At 39.1% G+C, this 19,116-nt stretch overlaps 1 protein-coding gene across 1 annotated transcript in view; it reads right to left on the bottom strand.

Moving 5' to 3' along the window:
- The window catches only part of PRKAR2B (protein kinase cAMP-dependent type II regulatory subunit beta), an 85,889-nt gene that overhangs the window by 15,852 nt on the left and 50,921 nt on the right, over window positions 1–19,116 (bottom strand). Inside the window, exons 3-4 of the mRNA XM_032689052.1 lie at window positions 5,590–5,642; window positions 4,453–4,536 (exon numbers count right to left, since the gene is read on the bottom strand). Of these exons, the coding sequence (XP_032544943.1) occupies window positions 4,453–4,536; window positions 5,590–5,642 (137 nt within the window). The remainder of the gene's footprint in view (window positions 1–4,452; window positions 4,537–5,589; window positions 5,643–19,116) is intronic.

The following is a 19,116-nucleotide window of genomic DNA, read 5'->3' as shown; positions in this document are numbered from 1 at the left end:
CTACACATCTTTTAAATACCTCCAGGGATGGTGATTCCATCACTTTCCTGGACAGCCTCTTCAAACGCCTTGACAACCCTTTTGGTGAAGATCTTCTGTTAGTAGTTACAAGGAATGCTTTGGCCTTCAGTATAAGAATCCACTATTCATAAAACAGTTACATTATGCTCTCTTTCATCTTCCTTCAAGTTAATCAATTCTAATTGATTAATCAATATTTGTGCTCTCTTATACTAATTCCCCAGGTATATGAGTGGCAATATGCCCAGAAATTGCTACTGTTTATTTGTGAACAATATGTATAATTTATTACCTTTTGTAAAAGGGTCAAGACCTATTTTAAATATTCTCTACAAGCATTAGCAAGGCAAAGCTCTCCAACATAAAATTTCCCTGAAAGAGAATAGATGATCTAACGCTGTTTCTGAATTTTTGCAAAAGACAGGATTCAATCTTTAAGTGCGAGGGCGCGGCACAGATTTGATGGTACCAGTCCATTGAGCCACGTTGTTACTCTGATAAAAGGTTCCTTGGGTTTTTTAACTGCTGCCCTAGTGGCCATAAAAGCCAAACCAAATAGCCTGTTGGTAATCACCCCAGCAAATTTTCCTCTTAAGAGACAAACCCAACAGAACAACAACTCCAAACTGCATTGTAAAAAGGAAGAGAAGAAGGCTGCCTTGGACACTAGATGAGCTGCTGCTCCTGGTGACAAAACAGTTGTTAGACTGAATGAACAGAGAGAAATTTCAGTAATAGCGACTTAGGGCTTGTCCTAATGGCTCAAGACATTTGTTCACCATCTTGTTTTCTCCTTGCTGGCTTACACAAAGTGGAAGTGGAGGGGAAAGGGGGCATGCAACTTCAGATTCCACTGCTAGTAATCTCCAGCACCTGGAGCACAAAGGAGGTTGTCGGGTAACATGCTCTGTGCATGCAGGTAGAATAAGCAGCCTGGAACACCATGGCAAACCTAGGAAAACAAAAGTAATATGGTTTCTGGCAATGGGCTGGCAGGCAACTGAGAAGAACAATAAATAATATTATGGTCTAAGAGAAGGAGGTTTTTCTGGGAAGAAGAACAGAAAGAGATGTTTTAGAAGAGGAATGAGGTTACATTAACAGCATGAGGAGAAGAATACAAACATCTGAATAGACCTTCCTCTTCTAATTCACTCATCCACATGGTTCTGCTCCTAGAATTTCTCAATTCTTTTCTGATATGGTCCTCTAAAACTAGCCAAACACCTCTGCACAACCTTTTTCCCCCATCTTGTTGCAAATGCATGTTTCAATCAATATTTTTCTCTTCAAGTAATTTTTTCAATACTGTTACACACTATCTAAAACTGATATTGAGTAACAGCAACTAGATGGGAAGGGAAAAAGATTGCTAACATTGCTTTAGGGGATTTAAAAGAGTTGGCCTTTAAAACATAAGTGTGGCTCACGGAAATGTACCAGAACTGCTGTTCCTTTACACTACTATATTTTCAACCAAAGCCAATATGTGAAATATTGATATTTATAAATACTTCTGTGTAAGTTTACCTGTCTGATATTCTAAAAGCGCTATAGGTAAATGCAGGCTCAAGACAGTGTTGTGTGTAGTTGTCTCAAAGTCTGAAGGTCATCTTTTTCTCCTCTCTCTCATTTAGCCTCATGTTCAAATGTTTCTGCTGTTCTTTAATTTTATGTGATGGCTCTTGTCTGTTCAGATGATACCCTTATCTTATCCTTCCATTCAAATTACAATACAGTCTGTGAGGGTGGGATGAAATTTTAAGAAAATGTGGACTCCACTGAGCATCATGTACTGAACACAATTCTGATCATGCTGTAGGACATTGATATTTTGTATTTGAGAATGGTGTTTGACACCCTGCTAAAAGGCCATCAGGGAAAAGCCATTAAGTGCTTTACATTGCCTCTACCTCCATAACTGATCTCTGAAATAATGAATTTGATACACAGAACTATAGCAGAAAGAGGCTTAAGTTCAATGCAAGGAAAAAAAATGCAACAGTGGGAGTGGGAGATGCTATCAATACAAAGCTTGACTTTTGTTCCAGAGACTTGAGCTTTAGCAGCTGAAGATGTTATCTCTCTCGAGATGAAGGAGGTTTTTGCTAATACACCACTCTGCAAACTGCAGCAGCTCTCAAGCTGCAGGGTGGAGAAGCAGAGGGGAGGAAGAGAGCTGGCATAGGAACATTTAAATTACTGCAACTACAGTGGCAGAGCCCTTGAGTCACTGCATAGAAGGAGAACAAGAAGGAGGAGTGGGAGAAGTCCCCTGAGGACTACAGATCCTGGCTCCACAGAAGGAGCACGCCAGACTTAAGAAGGCTATATTTTAATACCCTTGCTGTCTTCAGAGCTCAGTAGTTTTCCAATGTCTTTTATGAGTAAAATGATTATAATGAAAAACTCTTCTACAAAAATTATCTTATTCCACTTCCCAGAATGCTGTCTGTAAAGAATTTCAAGTAGGAGGAACTGTTCTTAATCCACTGGACATTCTAAGCAAAGGTGGGTGAACAAGACTTGGGAGGTCCCAGGAGTGGATTTCAAGGCTTTGGATTGCAGAGATCCACAGGGGATCTAAGGAAGCTAAGAAGTCTTCTGCTAAACACCTGGAACAGGCTATGGGAACTCTTAGCAATTACAAGTAACTGATTCAGAAGCAAAACCTAAAAAAAAAATGTTCAAAACATCAGTATTGAGACAGCAAGCACAGTCCTGAGAAGACCTTCACAAACAGGAGTAACCCCTCAATATTTCTTGGAAGAATCCATCCCTGGAAAAAGTCCATCAAGCATCCACACTGGACATTGTGTCTACACAAGGTTACAATATAGCTGATTTGATGCCAACAGATCCCTATCCTGCAGGCCAAGTGGCTGATGGCTATTTAGACAGAAGATCTCATTCTTGCTATAAGGGCAAGCAGATCCCATCCAGAGGATAGATACTGTAAGCACTATTAACATCACAGCAGGTTCTAGGAGTACACGATAATCCACTGGGTCACAGGGCTCATAACAGAGAGGTGCTCAGAGACTAACCAAGAGAGGCCATTGGCAGACTAATGTATGACGGTCCAGCCAAGTGGAAGCCAGGACACAGAAACAATAAGGAAAATATATAACAAAGCAATTTCACATCCAGAGCAGACGCCCACAAACAACTTTGTATCCCTGAAGCTATTCAGAAAAATAATTCAGGAGTAGAAGGGTATCATGCATGACTTCAGCTTGAACAAGTATAGTGGAACAGCTGATTAACTACCTATTAAATAGATAGCATGACGGAATTAGGAAATCTTCTGTGTTAGGATCCCTAGTGTCCTAATAATGCACATGTATTATTAGCACCCATGTTGAGACTTCTGATGCCCTCCTATAATGCTGACTCCAGGGCTCTGCAAAGCTGGGAGTCTGTGGCTCGCTGCCCTTCTCAGGGCTTCTCTGGAAAGAGGTACCTAGGGTCAGGGCTCAGCCTTCATGCAGACAGAATCAGGAGCTGGAAACCTGCAGTACAGATTAATGTGATCCTCTGTAAGAGCACCTGATTTCCAAACAGAGCTGCAGACTGGCCTTTCCATTAGCTCCTTCTTGAATCAAATTTTAAACTTTCTGTTCTAATACTTAGAACTACATAATTATTTTCATTTCCTCCATGCTCCCTCCCCTGACAGCATCAAATCAATTCCTCTGAGAAAGCATTTAGTGTGCTGTGAGTCATTCCAACCTCAGTATGTATGTTTTGATTGATACAATCACCTTTTCCCTTAAACAATCCTGTGCCTTTTTTTTTGGTAGCATTATCACCTTTGTCTGATCCAGATCACTCATTCAGTTCATTTAAGCTTTCATAAAAGCCCATAGTTATTCTTGTAGGCAACAGAAGGAAATTATTTGCATAGAATAACGTTATCTGAAGCTTTTTTATGCTATCTGCATTAAGTGAAATAATAATGTAAACACTTCGCTATTGCCTTTCTCTTTCCCCCTATTTTATAACTCGCTTGTTCAATTACATCCAGACTTAAACTGTAGGCTTTAGGTGTAATTTTCTGTTTTGAAGGAGCACTCAGTACCTTTTGGATGCTAAAAAGTAACTAGCAGAGACAACTTAAACATTCCAGTTAACTGATGCATTTATACACATCAATGTACAGCAAGATTTAAAATAACAAAATACAACATTTTACAATCATAATAATGCATAGATTCATATTAATGTACTTCAAGATTATCATCTATGGTGGTGAACAGAAGACTATATGATGTATCAATTATAAAAATGTAATTTCTGGAATTTATGAAACAGTCAAGAAAGCATATGTAAGAGCTTACAAAAGTAAAGTCTGTAAATTTCTGCTCAAAAGCTCAAGAATTAATTCTTAGCAGCACTGCTAAATGCCGTTCATTACAAAGAATTTCTTACCGGGTCTAGGTTCTTAAAAAGAAGAATGTCCTTGCACGCCTCCTGCAGTCTGTTTCTTTGATCATCTGTTTTGGGGTGAATAATCTGAGGGATGTAAGACAAAAACTCTTAAGGTGGTTATCATATAGCAGCACTAGCTGAAGGACTGAGCTAATTCAGCTATGCATTTTACACAATATTTTGGCCATGCTTCATAACACTTTCATTTCAGAACCTTCAGGATTTGAATAAACACTCAATGATAACATGGTATCACCACACCATTAGCAAATGTGACACTGCTGTATTTAAGCTTACAAGATCTTTACAACTGTAGAATCCACTTCATTTCTGCAAGCCATTCTGGATACTTTTTATCTACACTATAGTTACATAAACATTACTCTACTACTCTCCGATCTATTTGGGACACGTACGTTTTATAAAAAGCACCACTGTTATATCCAGTCATTTGCCATGACTACTTCCTAAAGAGTGTTTTGTGAAATAGTATGTGTGTAAAATTCATATCAGAAATTTCACAGAGTAAACAACAGACTTGACACTATCTGAGCGAGCCAGAGATTTACTAAATTATCAATGAGCGGCTCATGTGAGTATCAATCAAGTGGCTCAACTCATATGCTTCAAAAGATATGCTAAGTATAGCTGTGAAAGTATAGGGTAACCTTTTTGATAGTGTTACAAACCAGAAATTAGGTAGAACATAAACAATTAAACCTCTCTTTAAAGTCATGCTATTTCATCTTAAAAGCTAAATAAATGTGTTTCAAAGGGTGACACAAATAAAAGAAATAAACACAGTTCATTAGTTATTGCATTGTACACCTAAAAATCTTTGCAATTTTATAGTTTACCTTTTTCTGCCTTATGAAAAATACTAGAATATTGAGGAAACTACTGCAAGATTGTGAGGACACCAAATAAGTGTTTTGAGGAGCAGGTGCTCTCTACGTAAATATAATTGCACAAAAATGTTTCCTTAACCACATATCACATGTTTGGTAATTTAGAATAATACATCAGGTCCTATAAGGATGCTTTTAGAAAGGAATGATAATGCTAGTTGCATTTTTCTTCCTAAATTTGATGCCCAAGACTTGAAAAAGTAAGTATTTGTCTCTAAGCATTAAGTACCCTAGATTCTGCGTCGTCCTCTTCCTCATCAGGATTGTAAGCTTCTGCACACACTAAAATAAAAAAAAAGCATAATCTTAATTCAAATTACAATACTGTTTCACAAGATTTACAGAACAGAAAATGCATTGTGTGGCACAGGAATAATATGCAGTAATGTAATACACTCAATAGAGAAGATACAGCCGAGAGGGTCCATAGCAGGTCAACTCCAAACTGCGCATGAAACAAAGCTACATTTGTATAATTTTTGGACATGTTTTCCCTGGTTTGAAAGACCTCTAATATAAGTTTCTCACCTAACTTCTTCTAAATGATCTTACCTTACCAGAATTTTTTTCTGATGTCTAAGTTAATTATTTCACGTTAGAATTCAAGCTATCCAAATAGGATGGAGAGATGACATAATTCCCTTCATCTGTGTAGGTTCAAGGTTGTTTAGAGTGTGTTTCTTTAGCTGGTTGGCTGGCTCAAGCTATTTTACTGGGAGTTTTTTGTATACTTGAAAACTTTTCACTCCTTCCTACCTTTCACTTTTTAGGCTAAATAATTCTGGTTCTTCAGGTTTTTTCCTTACAAGGCATGTTTTTCAGCTCTCTAACTCTCCTTATTGCCATTCCCCAAACTCCCTCCAGTTAGCCCTCTTCATTGAAATGTGATGCTCAAATCTAGACCCAGTATTTGAACAGAGCAGAGCACTGAGTATAACACATAAATTACTCTGCATATTTTGCAGGCTGTATGACTATTTCATCCATCATGCCTTCCTTACAACAGGTTGATTACATTTACTCATGTAATATTTATGACATATATAATTTTCAAAACTTAAGCACTGCTTAACCATCTGTCCTATGCCTGTATAAGGCTGTTCTGTCCAAGTGCAGTACCATGCACTTAGGCTTGTTAAATATTACCTTATTTTCAAAGCCATTTCAAGATCATTTTCAATTCTAATCCTGTTACCTGGCATCCTTCCAATCCCTTCTCAACTTTGTGACAACTGCAAATTTAATAAGCATATTCTCTAAAACATAATCCAGATTACTACTGAAAAAACAGAATAGCGTCTAAAAAAACCTCTTGCGGAATATGGACGAGTGAAACAGCAGTAGCTGCTTGGGGTTTACCTTATCCAACCAGTTTCACAGCTACATCCCATGCAACTTACATTGAGACATTGCTTCATGTTCCTTAGCTTGTTTATAGGGCAGTCTTGTAAAACAGCATTCAGAAGTTTCTTAAAATGAAAATGTAGGACACTTGCTCCTTTTCTTTTATCCACAAGTTTTAATCTCTTGTTACAGGGTATTAGATAGTTCCAACAAATCCATGCTGATTGCTATCTGTTAACTTGCTCCAGGCATTTACAAAATGAATATTTGTCTGTAATTTTTCTAGGAACAAAATGATCTGTAAACCTATGATAGGCGTATTCTCTCCATAGCTCCCCCATCCCCCGGAGTGTGTTCCTGAACTATTCTGTGTCAGTTTGTGTGTCTGCTCTAAGGTCACTCTTCTCTGCTAGCAACTCATTTCAGTCAATCTCAATAGCTACTATCAGCAGGTGCCTTCATTAAATATTTCTTCTCTATCACTGGTTACAGACAATATATTTAAGAACTGCAGTTTCTCGTGCTAGTGTCCATATGCCCGAATTCTAAAAGGATTTCTTTTTATCATCTGTGATAAGAAACTTAACACTTCTGGTTACAAATCTGTATTAATTTTGCCTTGGCTTATCTTTTTGCGATAATCATAGATGCATCTTTCGTTAGAGTCACAACTTAAAAATTATACCAATGCTGTGGATCTGCTGTTTTACGGCATTTCCTTTCCTTCATTGCTTATTTCAATAACATTAATTTCTAAGTGCATACCACTAGATGTCTCATGGAAAAGCTTGATGCATTTTATTTTGGTTCTTAAAATACAGTCTCTGACATTACTATGGTGCACTGAATTTCATGACATGAACACTGGGGTTTGGCACACAAGAATCCCACTGACATAAACCATCTAAAGCTAAGTGAGATGCCTCTTAGGTAAACATCCACATCTGCACAAGTCATCTGGATTCCAACTACAGTTAATGCAGAGAAACCAGCACGTTTATGAACAGATTTATATGATCTGTATTACATGTCCAGACTAGATGAGATTAATTAAAAATGTGACTAATTGGCTGAGATAAATACTATCCCTCTTGAGATGAGTCCTAGTAGTTACAACAAGCTGCAAGACTGGTTTTCCCCACTTCTCCATTTAGCATATATTTCCTGGAAAACAAAGAATTTCATCATATGATGATGCTGACAGGTTGTTCATGTGATAGCACACCTGTATTTATTTTGTATATTCTGTGGTCCCCATCTCTTTTGTCTAAGCCTTGACTGGCACCACAGATATTAATGATTCTGAACCATTGCATTGCTGGTGGCTGCAATACTCACTGTGTTCAGTATTTTATTTTTCTACCTCTCTAGCTCATTCCACACTTCCAACAGTACCTGGTGACTTTATCACACTCAAATGTCCTGCCACATTTTGCTACAAGTCACTGCTGAATGCAATACTCACATCATTGCTCAAAAAGCAGTCCTAATATTGTTCTTAGGGACCTATTTCATCCCATGCAGAATTATGGCATTAACAAATAGTGATACAAACACTGTACATATTTCTTCATTGGTTGCTAAGCTCAACTAAGTGAAATTATTTTTATTTGCTTTTTCCAGGTGAGGGTTACATTTCACATATATCCATCCAAGATGGATATAAACACAAACAAGCCCAAATACATCAACACAAAGTATTTGTAGGAAAAAACCTGAACTGTCAAAAGGCAGTGCATTATGAAAATACACATGCACTGAAATCTGCACACAGCTAAAGATGGATTGCTTTGTCAGTAAGAAGAGGTAAGCTTTTAGAATTTCTAACTCATCACTCCAAGTGGTTTTCAGCTGGTAAATATGTGTTATATTCAAAATCAGCAACACAGTCACTTCAGACATGAATGAATTCTAAAATTAAACTTAACACGCAGTTAGTAATTGTGAGATCACAAAACATGTTAGTCATGCTCTCTCTAGTGCCTTGATGTATCAGGAAATAAGGTTATCAATACATAAATGAATGAAAATTCACGTATAATTACTGAATATTTTATTATACGCAAAACATGGCAGGAAAAATAGTCAATATGTGTGTACCCTTTCCAAATTACAGAACCTCTGAGTCGTAAAGCATATTAGAAAGAATTTCTCAAGAGAAGAAGAGCTGTGGAAATATTTTTTCATCCCATTCGGGGCAAATCAAGACCACAGTTTTGCCAGCATGACTATCAGGGTGTAGCATGAAAACAGACCACCTCTACCTGCTGTAGCTACACCAGCATGTCTTACATCCCTACAAACATCCCTAACTATGACAGCTATGCCCATCCCCTCACACAGCAAAAACACCACTTCCGTTTAACTCTATGAGAATTGCTAAGGTGACTTAATGGCAGCGTGAGATTTTTTTCCAGTTTGTCAGGATTTATTTCTCCTGTATGAGAAACACGGTGCACAGAGACTCCTTGCATGGCAGATAGTAATTTCAAACTAGACTAGACAAATACTACTGGATCTCCAAAGTTTCTGTGTCAGAAACCCAGTTTTTTAACATCTCACCGGTTCCTACCACTACAGGAGGAACTAGGAAGAGAGCCCCAGCCCCCAAAATCCCAATTCCATAATTAGTTTTTATTTAAACAAAAGCAACCCTCTGGGGTGATGGCAATGAGAAATAACCAGTTGTAGTCTCTGATGATTGCAACTATCAAGTACCATATTATTTCTATTTTCCTGGTTTTGACTGGACCATATGGAAGATGAAATTGAAGAGCTGTAAGTAAACGTAAGGACTGAAGAACATCCCAGAGAAAGGAGATCAACTTTCTCCTCTATCTGAGCATACATTAAGATGAGGTATAATTTATCTGATTCCACATATGATATAATAAGGCAATACCAACTGACTCTGCTGCTGCGACCCACCATTTGTGCAAAACCCTGGACATATTTCAAGAAATTTACTTTAAATACAAGCTCATTTGGAACAAATCAGGATCGGTGGGGCTATCATTTCCCGTGATACTGTCAGAAAGAAGGAGCCTACTCCTGATGGGGTAACTATACTGAAACTTTATCCAGGCATAATTAGGTGAATACACAGAATGCCTAATACTTTGCAATTCTGTGTCATTATTCTTTTAGACATAGACCATTTACATCACAAACATTAACCAAATTGGAATAAAAGTATTCATACTCAGAAAAAAAAAGTCTGGCAAACACAGAGACATGCATATTCTAGAGATTTCCTCACATGCAATAAACTAAAATTGAAGAAATTCCCCTCCAATCTACCAGACTTAGGGGGTAATAACTTTTGAGTGGTCGACTACCTAGCACAAATCACTAAGTGCTCAGAATACCAGTCTAAAAATCCAGAGCTGGATAAAATCCAGGCAGTTTGTTTCTTCTTAATTATCAGGAAGGTGGTCTTCAGTTCATTAGGCAGGAATTGATTGAATCAGAGTCTTGGGAGCACTGCCAAGGCAGTCTGTTTCGGGATCGGCTGCTCATGCAGGACAGTTCCACTCTTGCTTTCAGTGCACAGACTCAAATTCTCCAAAGATTGCCTCATAGTCATAGTCATGAACATCCACCAAGTACCAGGCTTGTGCTCAGCGCTATGCAGCTCTGTGGCAAAACCTTTGCCAGACCTGGAAGACCTTGCTCAGGCTGCACTACATGCTTGAAAGAAATCAAAAGACTCACACAACCAACTTTTCTACAGCATTTTTTCTTGGCCATCTGCTACCAATGCTATTTCTAATGAGCAGAACCACAAGCTATTTCCTTCAGCATTTCTAAATAACATGAAGTGTCTAATATAATACGTAGCATCTTGAATGAGGTCCATGCCAATAGTGAGTCACAAAGCCTCCCAAGGATTCTCTGTTCAAAAGTCCACATGGGTTTATTCATATTTCACCAATCTTCTCAACAAAGCAGGAATTCCATCAAGATGGTACTGATCACTATGAAAGCCCATTTGAAGAAACATGACAGCCCACACAAGACATTTTTCGATAACTATCCCTGTTAAGTTATTCTTGTGTGGGCAACCTTTGCACAAGTTCCCTAAAATTATCTGGTATGTAAAAGTGAAAATTCAGATGTATTAGACAACAGTACCTTTTTCTACTTCAGAGTCCAAAGCACTCTGCATCACAGGTAGCACGCTCACTGCTGGGTCAAAGATGCACACTCTGCCCTGAAATTATAGGGGTTTGAATCACTAAATAGGTTCCTTCACAGAAACCGTCTATTCGAACTTCAGCACAAGGAGCTAAGAGACTTTCCTATTTTTAAATAGGGCAGCAGAAAGGACCTTTAACAGAATTTCCCTAAGGACTTGCATAGTACTCAGTCCTCTTTCTAGTACTATTTCAGTTCTTTCCATAATCGTGTAATTTGTCAAGATGGAGCTAAAAAAAACCAGCCAGGCTTCTGGCTGATGGTAGGAGACAGTTTCACTTGGCATCTCAGGACGTGCTTGATTTCATCTGGCTGGCTGGTGAAAACCAGCACAAACACACATTACAGTGTCCAGAACACTGCAGGTAGTTATTAAACAATAAAATCATTATAAAAGTAAGATGTACTTCCACTAGAAAAGTTTGCCAGTATACACCATGGACTATAGTACTTTATAAGCTTTCCCAATATAGCATATGGAGTAGCAAAACATATAGCAACATATTGTACTCCGATGTTGACTCGTATAACCTTCTGTTCCCATTCTCATACAAGTCCCAGCAGTTCACAGTGCTACAGTGTGTTATTTGGGATGTAGCTAAAATATGCATAAATATTTGACAAACTCTGAGCAGACACAGAGCTCTGCATACATTTCAACTTTATATTTGCTAATACTACAGAATAGAAACAGAAATGCACCCAGCTCTTCCTGCCATATTTAGCACTTCATAGACATCAATTGCAGGTATTTTTTCTTATTGAACAGTCAGCATTAGAATGATATCAGTGTCTACATTATTTTCCCACCAGAAAAGTCATGCCTTACTTACAATGTGAGCAAATATAAAATGCAGCTATTAAGAAAACATATTCTGAACAATGAAACGTAATCTTTTTGCTATTTTGTAACCCATTTCAAGTGGGTTAAAAATGAAAACTGTGTGCAGAAAGAAACCAATTTACAAACCTAGCAAGGTAAAACATTAGGTTATCAATAGAGCAGAACAAAAGAATAGAAAATGGGGAAAAAAAGTACAAGTAGAGAGAAAAGACAGAAAAGGAAGTACTCAAATTCTGGCGTTATGAGAAGACATTGATGGACAAATGTAAGAATAAGTAAGACATAGGACATTGTGGGTAGAAAGAACTAAGAATTATTGGGGAAAAAGAAAAAAAAATCTAAAATCATAGAAGTAATTTAAATTTATCTGGACAGGTTTTGGTAGCTGGGGGGGCCTGCAGAGGTGGCTTCTGTGAGATGCTGCCAGAAGCTTTCCCATGTCTGGATGGAGCCAATGCCAGCCGGCTACAAGATGGACCCACCACCAGCCAAGGCTGAGCCCATCAGCGACAGTGGTAGCACCTCTGGGATAATGGATTTAAGAAGGGGAAAGAACCTGCTGTGAAACAGCAGCCAGAAGAGAGGAGTGAAAATACATGAGAAAATCTGTGTTACAGATCTGCAAAGAGTTATGAAACAAAAAGGTGGTGGTTGTTTTAAGGAACCACATATAATGGCTTTTATATGCTGTTGTTTAAAGACTAACACAAGATCTTGATATGTGTGGTTGTTTGAAAAACCTTTTCTCTGAGGTAGTAATGAAGAATGGTTTGCCCCACTGATAATACTGGACCAATCAATAGTCCACGTGCGCTCTATGGAAATTACATGCCCACAGAAACGGAAGAGAAGGTTGTGAAGATAGTTTAGTAGGTAGGTAGCCATGATCTGAGCCATGAGGAGGCAGGGGGCCAGTGAGCCCCTCTGGGGGCCAAGGGCCCCCAGCCCTCAGCTGAGGCTACGGGAGACCCGGTATAGTGTCAAAGCTGGACCAGGTCCCGTAATCAAGAGCTGGAAGAGTTTCCTTACTGCCAGCAGCAGCAGAAGACATTGAAAGCGGCAGCGGAGCAGCCCTGAACAGAGACAGAGATGGCTGAAAGCCAAAAGATAGCCAGGAGCAACGAGATAACGTGAGGCCGGCTGAAAGACGCAGAGATGTTCCTGCAGGAGGGAGAGCCGGCAACAAACCAGAGGTAAACTCAACAGAGCTGGTTTGGGGTAAGATTGTATTATTTTCCCAAAACCAGAGACTTTCTGAAGAGGAGGGGTGGACTTCCAAACCCTTAGGGAGTCCTGAAATACAGCAGCAGCTAGAGAGAGGAGAAAGGAGCTGAAAACCCAGAGTTTGTCCTGAGAGCTGAGCCAGGACGGAATGCAGAGGAGGTGGCCGTGCCCTCTGCTGCTGCTGTTGCTGTTTCTATCAAGCTGTCGAGCTGGGACAGAGCAAAAGAGTGTTGGTAAGACTGAACTGAAAGCTGCCTTCAATGTTCTAAGCCAAGAGGAGTGAAGATCTACAAGGAAATCCTTGTAGATCCGAAGGCTCGGGCTCGGGGTTGAAATTTCCACAAAGTAAGAACAAAATCCTGACTGCCATATGTAAATCTGCTGCCTCAGGAAAATGAAGGACACTAACCAGTGCCACAAAAACTGAAATGAAGGAACTGTGGCCTGAGAAGTGATAGAAAGACTTTTCTCTTTTCTTCTTGGACTTTTATTGAAGAAGAGGAGAAATTTAATTTAATGTAAATATATATGTGGGTGTAAATAAACCTTTGTAAATATTTTCCCCTTCCCCCAATAACGAATGGTTGTATTTTGTCTGAAAACTCTCCACATGGGGTGAAAAAGATACCAAGTCCATACCATCACTAAACCCTCTCACAGGGGCAAACTGGGGGGGGGGGGGCTTGAACTTAAAAATTAGATCCTTGGGAGTTTCAAACTACCACAATATGCTATAGGAAGGATATAGTGAGGGAAAGAAAATTATTAGGAGTGACACACAAGGAAAATAATTACTGGTGACTGGACATGTAAAGATATGAGAAGATTCATGAAAGTAGAAAAAATTTAGATTAAGGGCAGGCAACAGAAGGTGACTTCTAAGATAAAGACTCATGCAAAGAGGGACTGTAGGGAGAGTAGAGACAAGGTCAAAACTATTGACTCTGACAAGCTTGTCTCAGTGTCCTGCCAGCGGACTGAACTGATTTGACCAAGACAAGGTGAAAAACCTGCCAATAGCAGGTATTACAGTATGATAGTATGGTATATAGCACAACTGATATAGTCTGATCAATCATCCAGCAAAATGGGGAAGGTAGAGATAATACAAATCTAGAATACTCCTATGAACCTCTGGGATGATATCTAAGGCATAAATGCAAGAGTTCCTCAGAGGCACATGTCAAAGCCTGTGATCCCACATACGGGGTAGACTTGGTTTAGGCAGCTAAGGGAGTGCAAAATTCAATCTCTAACAGGCTTCACAGAATACCCTGCATCTTTATGGCATTCAGAATAGCAAACTGAGAATAGGCACCCAAAAGAGAGGTCAAATTATCCTTTTAAAAGAATGGTTGCTTAGCAAAGTTACCTTTGGTTTTCACAGCTATGGGACCAAGGGAAGGAAGCTTGAATCTACCTTTCCCATTTTCCAGAACTGCCCTACATTCTACATTACAAAGTACTCTGTAAGGAGATGCTCCTCAGTCCTCCTTGGCCCAGGATGCTAGGCAAAATGAAACGAGGGAATAAGCTAATGGAACTTGTCTCCTGGAATTTTATTGTGCTGATCTTAGGTGGCTTTGGTCAAATGGATAAGTCATGCTCACATAATCCTCTATAAGAAATATGATAAACCAAACTTACTAAACAGGTTCCAGATATAACAGGAAGACAGGTAGACAAAAACATTATGGAAAATATTTCTGCCAAGTTTTGAAATGGTTGATTTTGAACATCTGTTTTCTCAACAATTCCAGAAAATTAATTTAAGATTTTTTGCTGACAGGATTCTTTTCAGAGAGACAAAGGAAGTTCAGAAGACAAATCAAAACTATAAAATAATATATATACTGGTTTACTTTTTTGTAGTCAAAATATAAACTGCTGTTATGAAATAATACTGGTAACTACATACTGAGGTAAGAAAGCAAGCACCCACATAGCAATCAGTACATGCTCACCTGCATTTGTAATAATGCAGACAACTATAACAAGCCAAAAGATGGCCTACAAATATTATAATTTCAAGAACAGGGACTGTAATCATCCTGAGAACACAGATTACCACATTTATATTCCTTAATAATACAAGTTGTCCATGACTGTGTGACTACTTATCAATCAGAACAAGAAAGAAGGCATTGAGGTCTCACAGAAGTGATCTTTTCCTAAAAGGTAAGAAACCTCAAGCCTCCACTCCTTCAGCTAACAACCTGTCACTACTTGAAACTATATTTCTCAGAAAGTCCTTAGTCAATGGTAAATACAGACAGTGCACTCTAATGACTAAAATGAACTAAATACTACTCTATTCAAAAGACTAAATGGATCTAAACACACACTGATCAATCTTTTTCCTGCATACTGTAAAGCCAGATTTATTTCTTTTTCTATCTATAGATATTGCAGACATCCACAGTGCTGTTTCATTCCCTTGTTTTCTACTATTACAGGAAGACACAAAAAGGCTGGATGAGGTGTCACCAACACACATAGGATGCTCCAAGATATATTATGCTGGTCACCACCACTTAACTCCATTTTCTCAGTACTTACTTAAAACCACATTGCACTTGAAGAAAAGATGAACCCAGGAAAAACTAACATATGTATGTAGGAGAAGTTCACTGATGAACACAATATGACCTCAAACAGCATCAGACTTGCAAGAGACAGTTGGTTTCAATTTCCTAGTCTACTCCATACCTAAATGACTGTGATGACAAAAGCATCCTTGTCCACCTGCAGCTGACCAAGAAAGATAGTGCTTTTTTCACTAGAAGAAGAAAGGACTAAACTGCATGAATGGCCTCCTCACTTCAGCAACAAATCTCTAATAATTACATCACATTATCTTGGAAAAAGCTGACCACATCTCCACAAATACTTTGCTGCTATATTCCCGTCCCTGTTCCAGTATTCTCCACTTTCTGCAGAGTTCCTTGTTTACACAAACCTCAACCCCTAGTCTCTTGCCTTAATACACAGGATCTCCACTGGGACCAGCTCTTGCATTCCCCTGCACAACCACGGCCTTGCACCGTTTCAGCAGAAAAGGAAACTGTCAGACAACAGAAGAAAGCTCACAAATGCACATACAGGCAAATTTCTCAGCAATTGAATCCACATCAGAAAACCTCTGAACAAAAGTGGACTTACCATTTTGAAAATGAAACATAAAATTCTAAGCTAGTTTCCTTTGGTCAACCCTGCATGCAAAACAGATCCACATATGAATTATTCTTACTGAATGGAAGGAAGGAAAGATTTTTATTTCTATTTTTACTTCATGAGAGGAGAGATAATAACACATATCTCCTCTGTAAACTACAATTAATTCATTTAAATTTGGAGGGGGGGGAATAAAAACCCTAATGTGAGCCAGATATGTCACATTTACTGAAACCAATATCCTAGGAAATCATGTATCCCAGGTAACCACTTTTCAGAACAGCTCCTAGAGTTACAGCACAAATTAAACAAAGAGTTAACATCTCACTTTGCCAGGTGCTAGAATTCAGGCTTACAGTGAAGTCTTTTTCTCCCAGAAAATGAAGTACCTACAGCTGCTTTTCAGCAACAACTCTGTTAAATATCAAAGAATAAATGAACCCTTAGGGTGAGACACAGTGACATCTAGCTTCTTTAGCCAAAACAGTTATTTGTAACAGAATGTTCTTTTAGGGATCAAATTTAGAGGGAATGATCAAGGCCATAGAGAAAGATGAAGGAACCCCAAGGAAATTATATTCCTTTATAAATGCCCTGTGTCTAAGTAGCAATGCTAAAGAACTTCTTGATTTAATTTGTATACAGTTCCCTTGAGACTTCTAGAGAGTTCAGGTTTAATGATCAAATAATCATTTCATATAAAAGTTACCAAGATAACAGCACAGTTAGGAGATGACAAAAATATCCTTGTTTAATGAACCAGACTGCTGAGTACCCACTGCTAGTATGCTAAATAAAGCTATTCTAATTCTAAAGAAAGAGAAAACAATAAAAAGCAATAAAAATTAAAAGTGCTGCAAGTAAACAGTTCCAGGCTTGGACTGCTGTAATAAATGAATTTGAAGGTACTACACCTGGTGTAACCATTTACACATCAACATGGGTTTTTTTGCACTCTCAGGGACCTTTCAGTGTACAACCGGTAAAGCAAAAGTAACATTACTTACAACTAGTTGAAGCTCTCGAAGTCGCACAATACACACAAGCCAGTGTATAGATCATTCAAGTCTGGTGAACAATTTTCATCTTAGATTACCCTCAGAAGAAGCACGTGCACCCAAACATCTCTCATTCTCCTCCTGAGCCCTGCAACAGCACAGCCTGGAAATCCCCTGCTCAGGGAGCTGCTCCCCTGGAATGGCCCTGGAGGTCCTGGTGGGCAGCTGCTGACCACGAGCCAGCAGTGCCCCAGCAGCAAGGAGGACCAGCTGCCTCCCGGGCTACAGGAACAGGACAAGTGATCATCCCGCTACTTACTAGACCACATCTGCAATACTGGATCCAATTTGGGGGCCTCCAATAAAGGAAAGACACTAAGAAATTGTAACGAGCTCAGCAGAGGGTCGCCAGGATGGTCAAGCACTTGCTGTGCAATCAGAGTCTGAGGGAGATGGGTTTGCTCAGCCTGGAGAAAGACAACTTTGCAGTGTCTGACAGCAGCCTGGCAGTACCTATGGGGAGGTCCCTAATTCTCTGCACACTGGTGCATAGTGGAAAGATGATAGGCAAAGGCATGAGTTGAAAAAAAGAGAGTTTCAGGCTGGATATATGTTAAACTTTTCATCATGAGGCCAGTTTGGTGGTGGAGCTGGCTGCCCAGAGAGGTTGTGCCGTCTCTCTCAGTCCTTGGAAGTTTTCAAGAACCAGCCCTCACTGATCTGGTCTGATTTAAAAACTGGCCTGCTTTGATCTGGAGGTTGGACCAGAGACTTCCTAAGGTCCCCTCCAACCCGAATTATTCTAACATCCAAAAGAATTCCATCATTGGGAAATTATCTTTTTTTACTTTGAGTCCACAAGTATTATCTGTAGTTTCAAGTCATTTCCCTGATGCCATCAATTACCTGGCAAAAGCTACCTTAACAGTTATCCAAACCAGCAACTACAGGAACCACTTTAGAGCATGTCACAGTGAAGCTCAAGGCTCTTTGGTCATCACTAACTGAAGGACACATTTGATGTCACTGTTCTTGAAGACAGGTGAAAAAACTGCAGACATTTCCTGTCAGATTTTGGCCTCATCCTGTCACATGGAAAGTGTTGCAGAACCTAGAGAATAGTGACCTGCTTGCTGTGTAGATTTATCAGACTACAGTGAAACTAGAACTGGAAGTAAAATCTAGTGTGAAATATCAGAAAAATTCAGCACACCACTTGTCACAGGAGACACTGAAACTGAGTAGTTGACCAGAAGGTAAACCATAAGATTCCCAGTTACTATAAACGAGAATTTCATGTTCTAAAGTCAACAACTGATGATACAGGGTTTGATTTCCAAATGCTTGCCTTCAGAACCAGATGCACAAAGCAAAATCAATAATGTGAAGAAACTGAAAAGTCTGAATAATAATGGGATGTACAAAAGCATGATCATTAAAATATGGAAATATTTCCAAATGTTTAACATGAGCAGTATCTACCTTCAGCATGCTGGTGGAAACTGCAGGAACTGTAGAGAGCCAAATGCATAAAAGACAAAAATGGTATCGATTGTAGCTCAGAGCACATTATTGATGTTTATGTTCCAATGCCCCTAATATTAGAGGGACCAAAGTTCAATACTGTTTTAAGGTAAAGAAACTTCTTTTTCTGTGTCAGTCATTTGAAATTATTATTTTCACAGAATCACAGAATCAATAAGGTTGGAAAAGACTTCTGAGATCAAGTCCAACACTTCACTGATCACCACCTTGTCAACTAGACCATGGCACTATTGAACACCTCCAGGGATGGTGACTCCACCTCCCTAGGCAGCCTGTTCCAATGTTTAACAACTCTTTCTGGGAATAAATTCCTCCTGATGTCCAACCTCAACCTTCCCAGCATGGCTTAAGACTATGTCCTCTTGTCCTGTTGCTGGTTGCCTGGGAGAAGAGACCCACCCCCAGCTGGATACAACCTTCTGTCAGGCAG

Source organism: Chiroxiphia lanceolata, chromosome 5, assembly GCF_009829145.1.
Source record: "Chiroxiphia lanceolata isolate bChiLan1 chromosome 5, bChiLan1.pri, whole genome shotgun sequence".
Lineage (NCBI taxonomy): Eukaryota > Metazoa > Chordata > Aves > Passeriformes > Pipridae > Chiroxiphia > Chiroxiphia lanceolata.
Note: the sequence above shows the minus strand (reverse complement) of the source record. Positions and strands in the feature narration are given on the sequence as shown.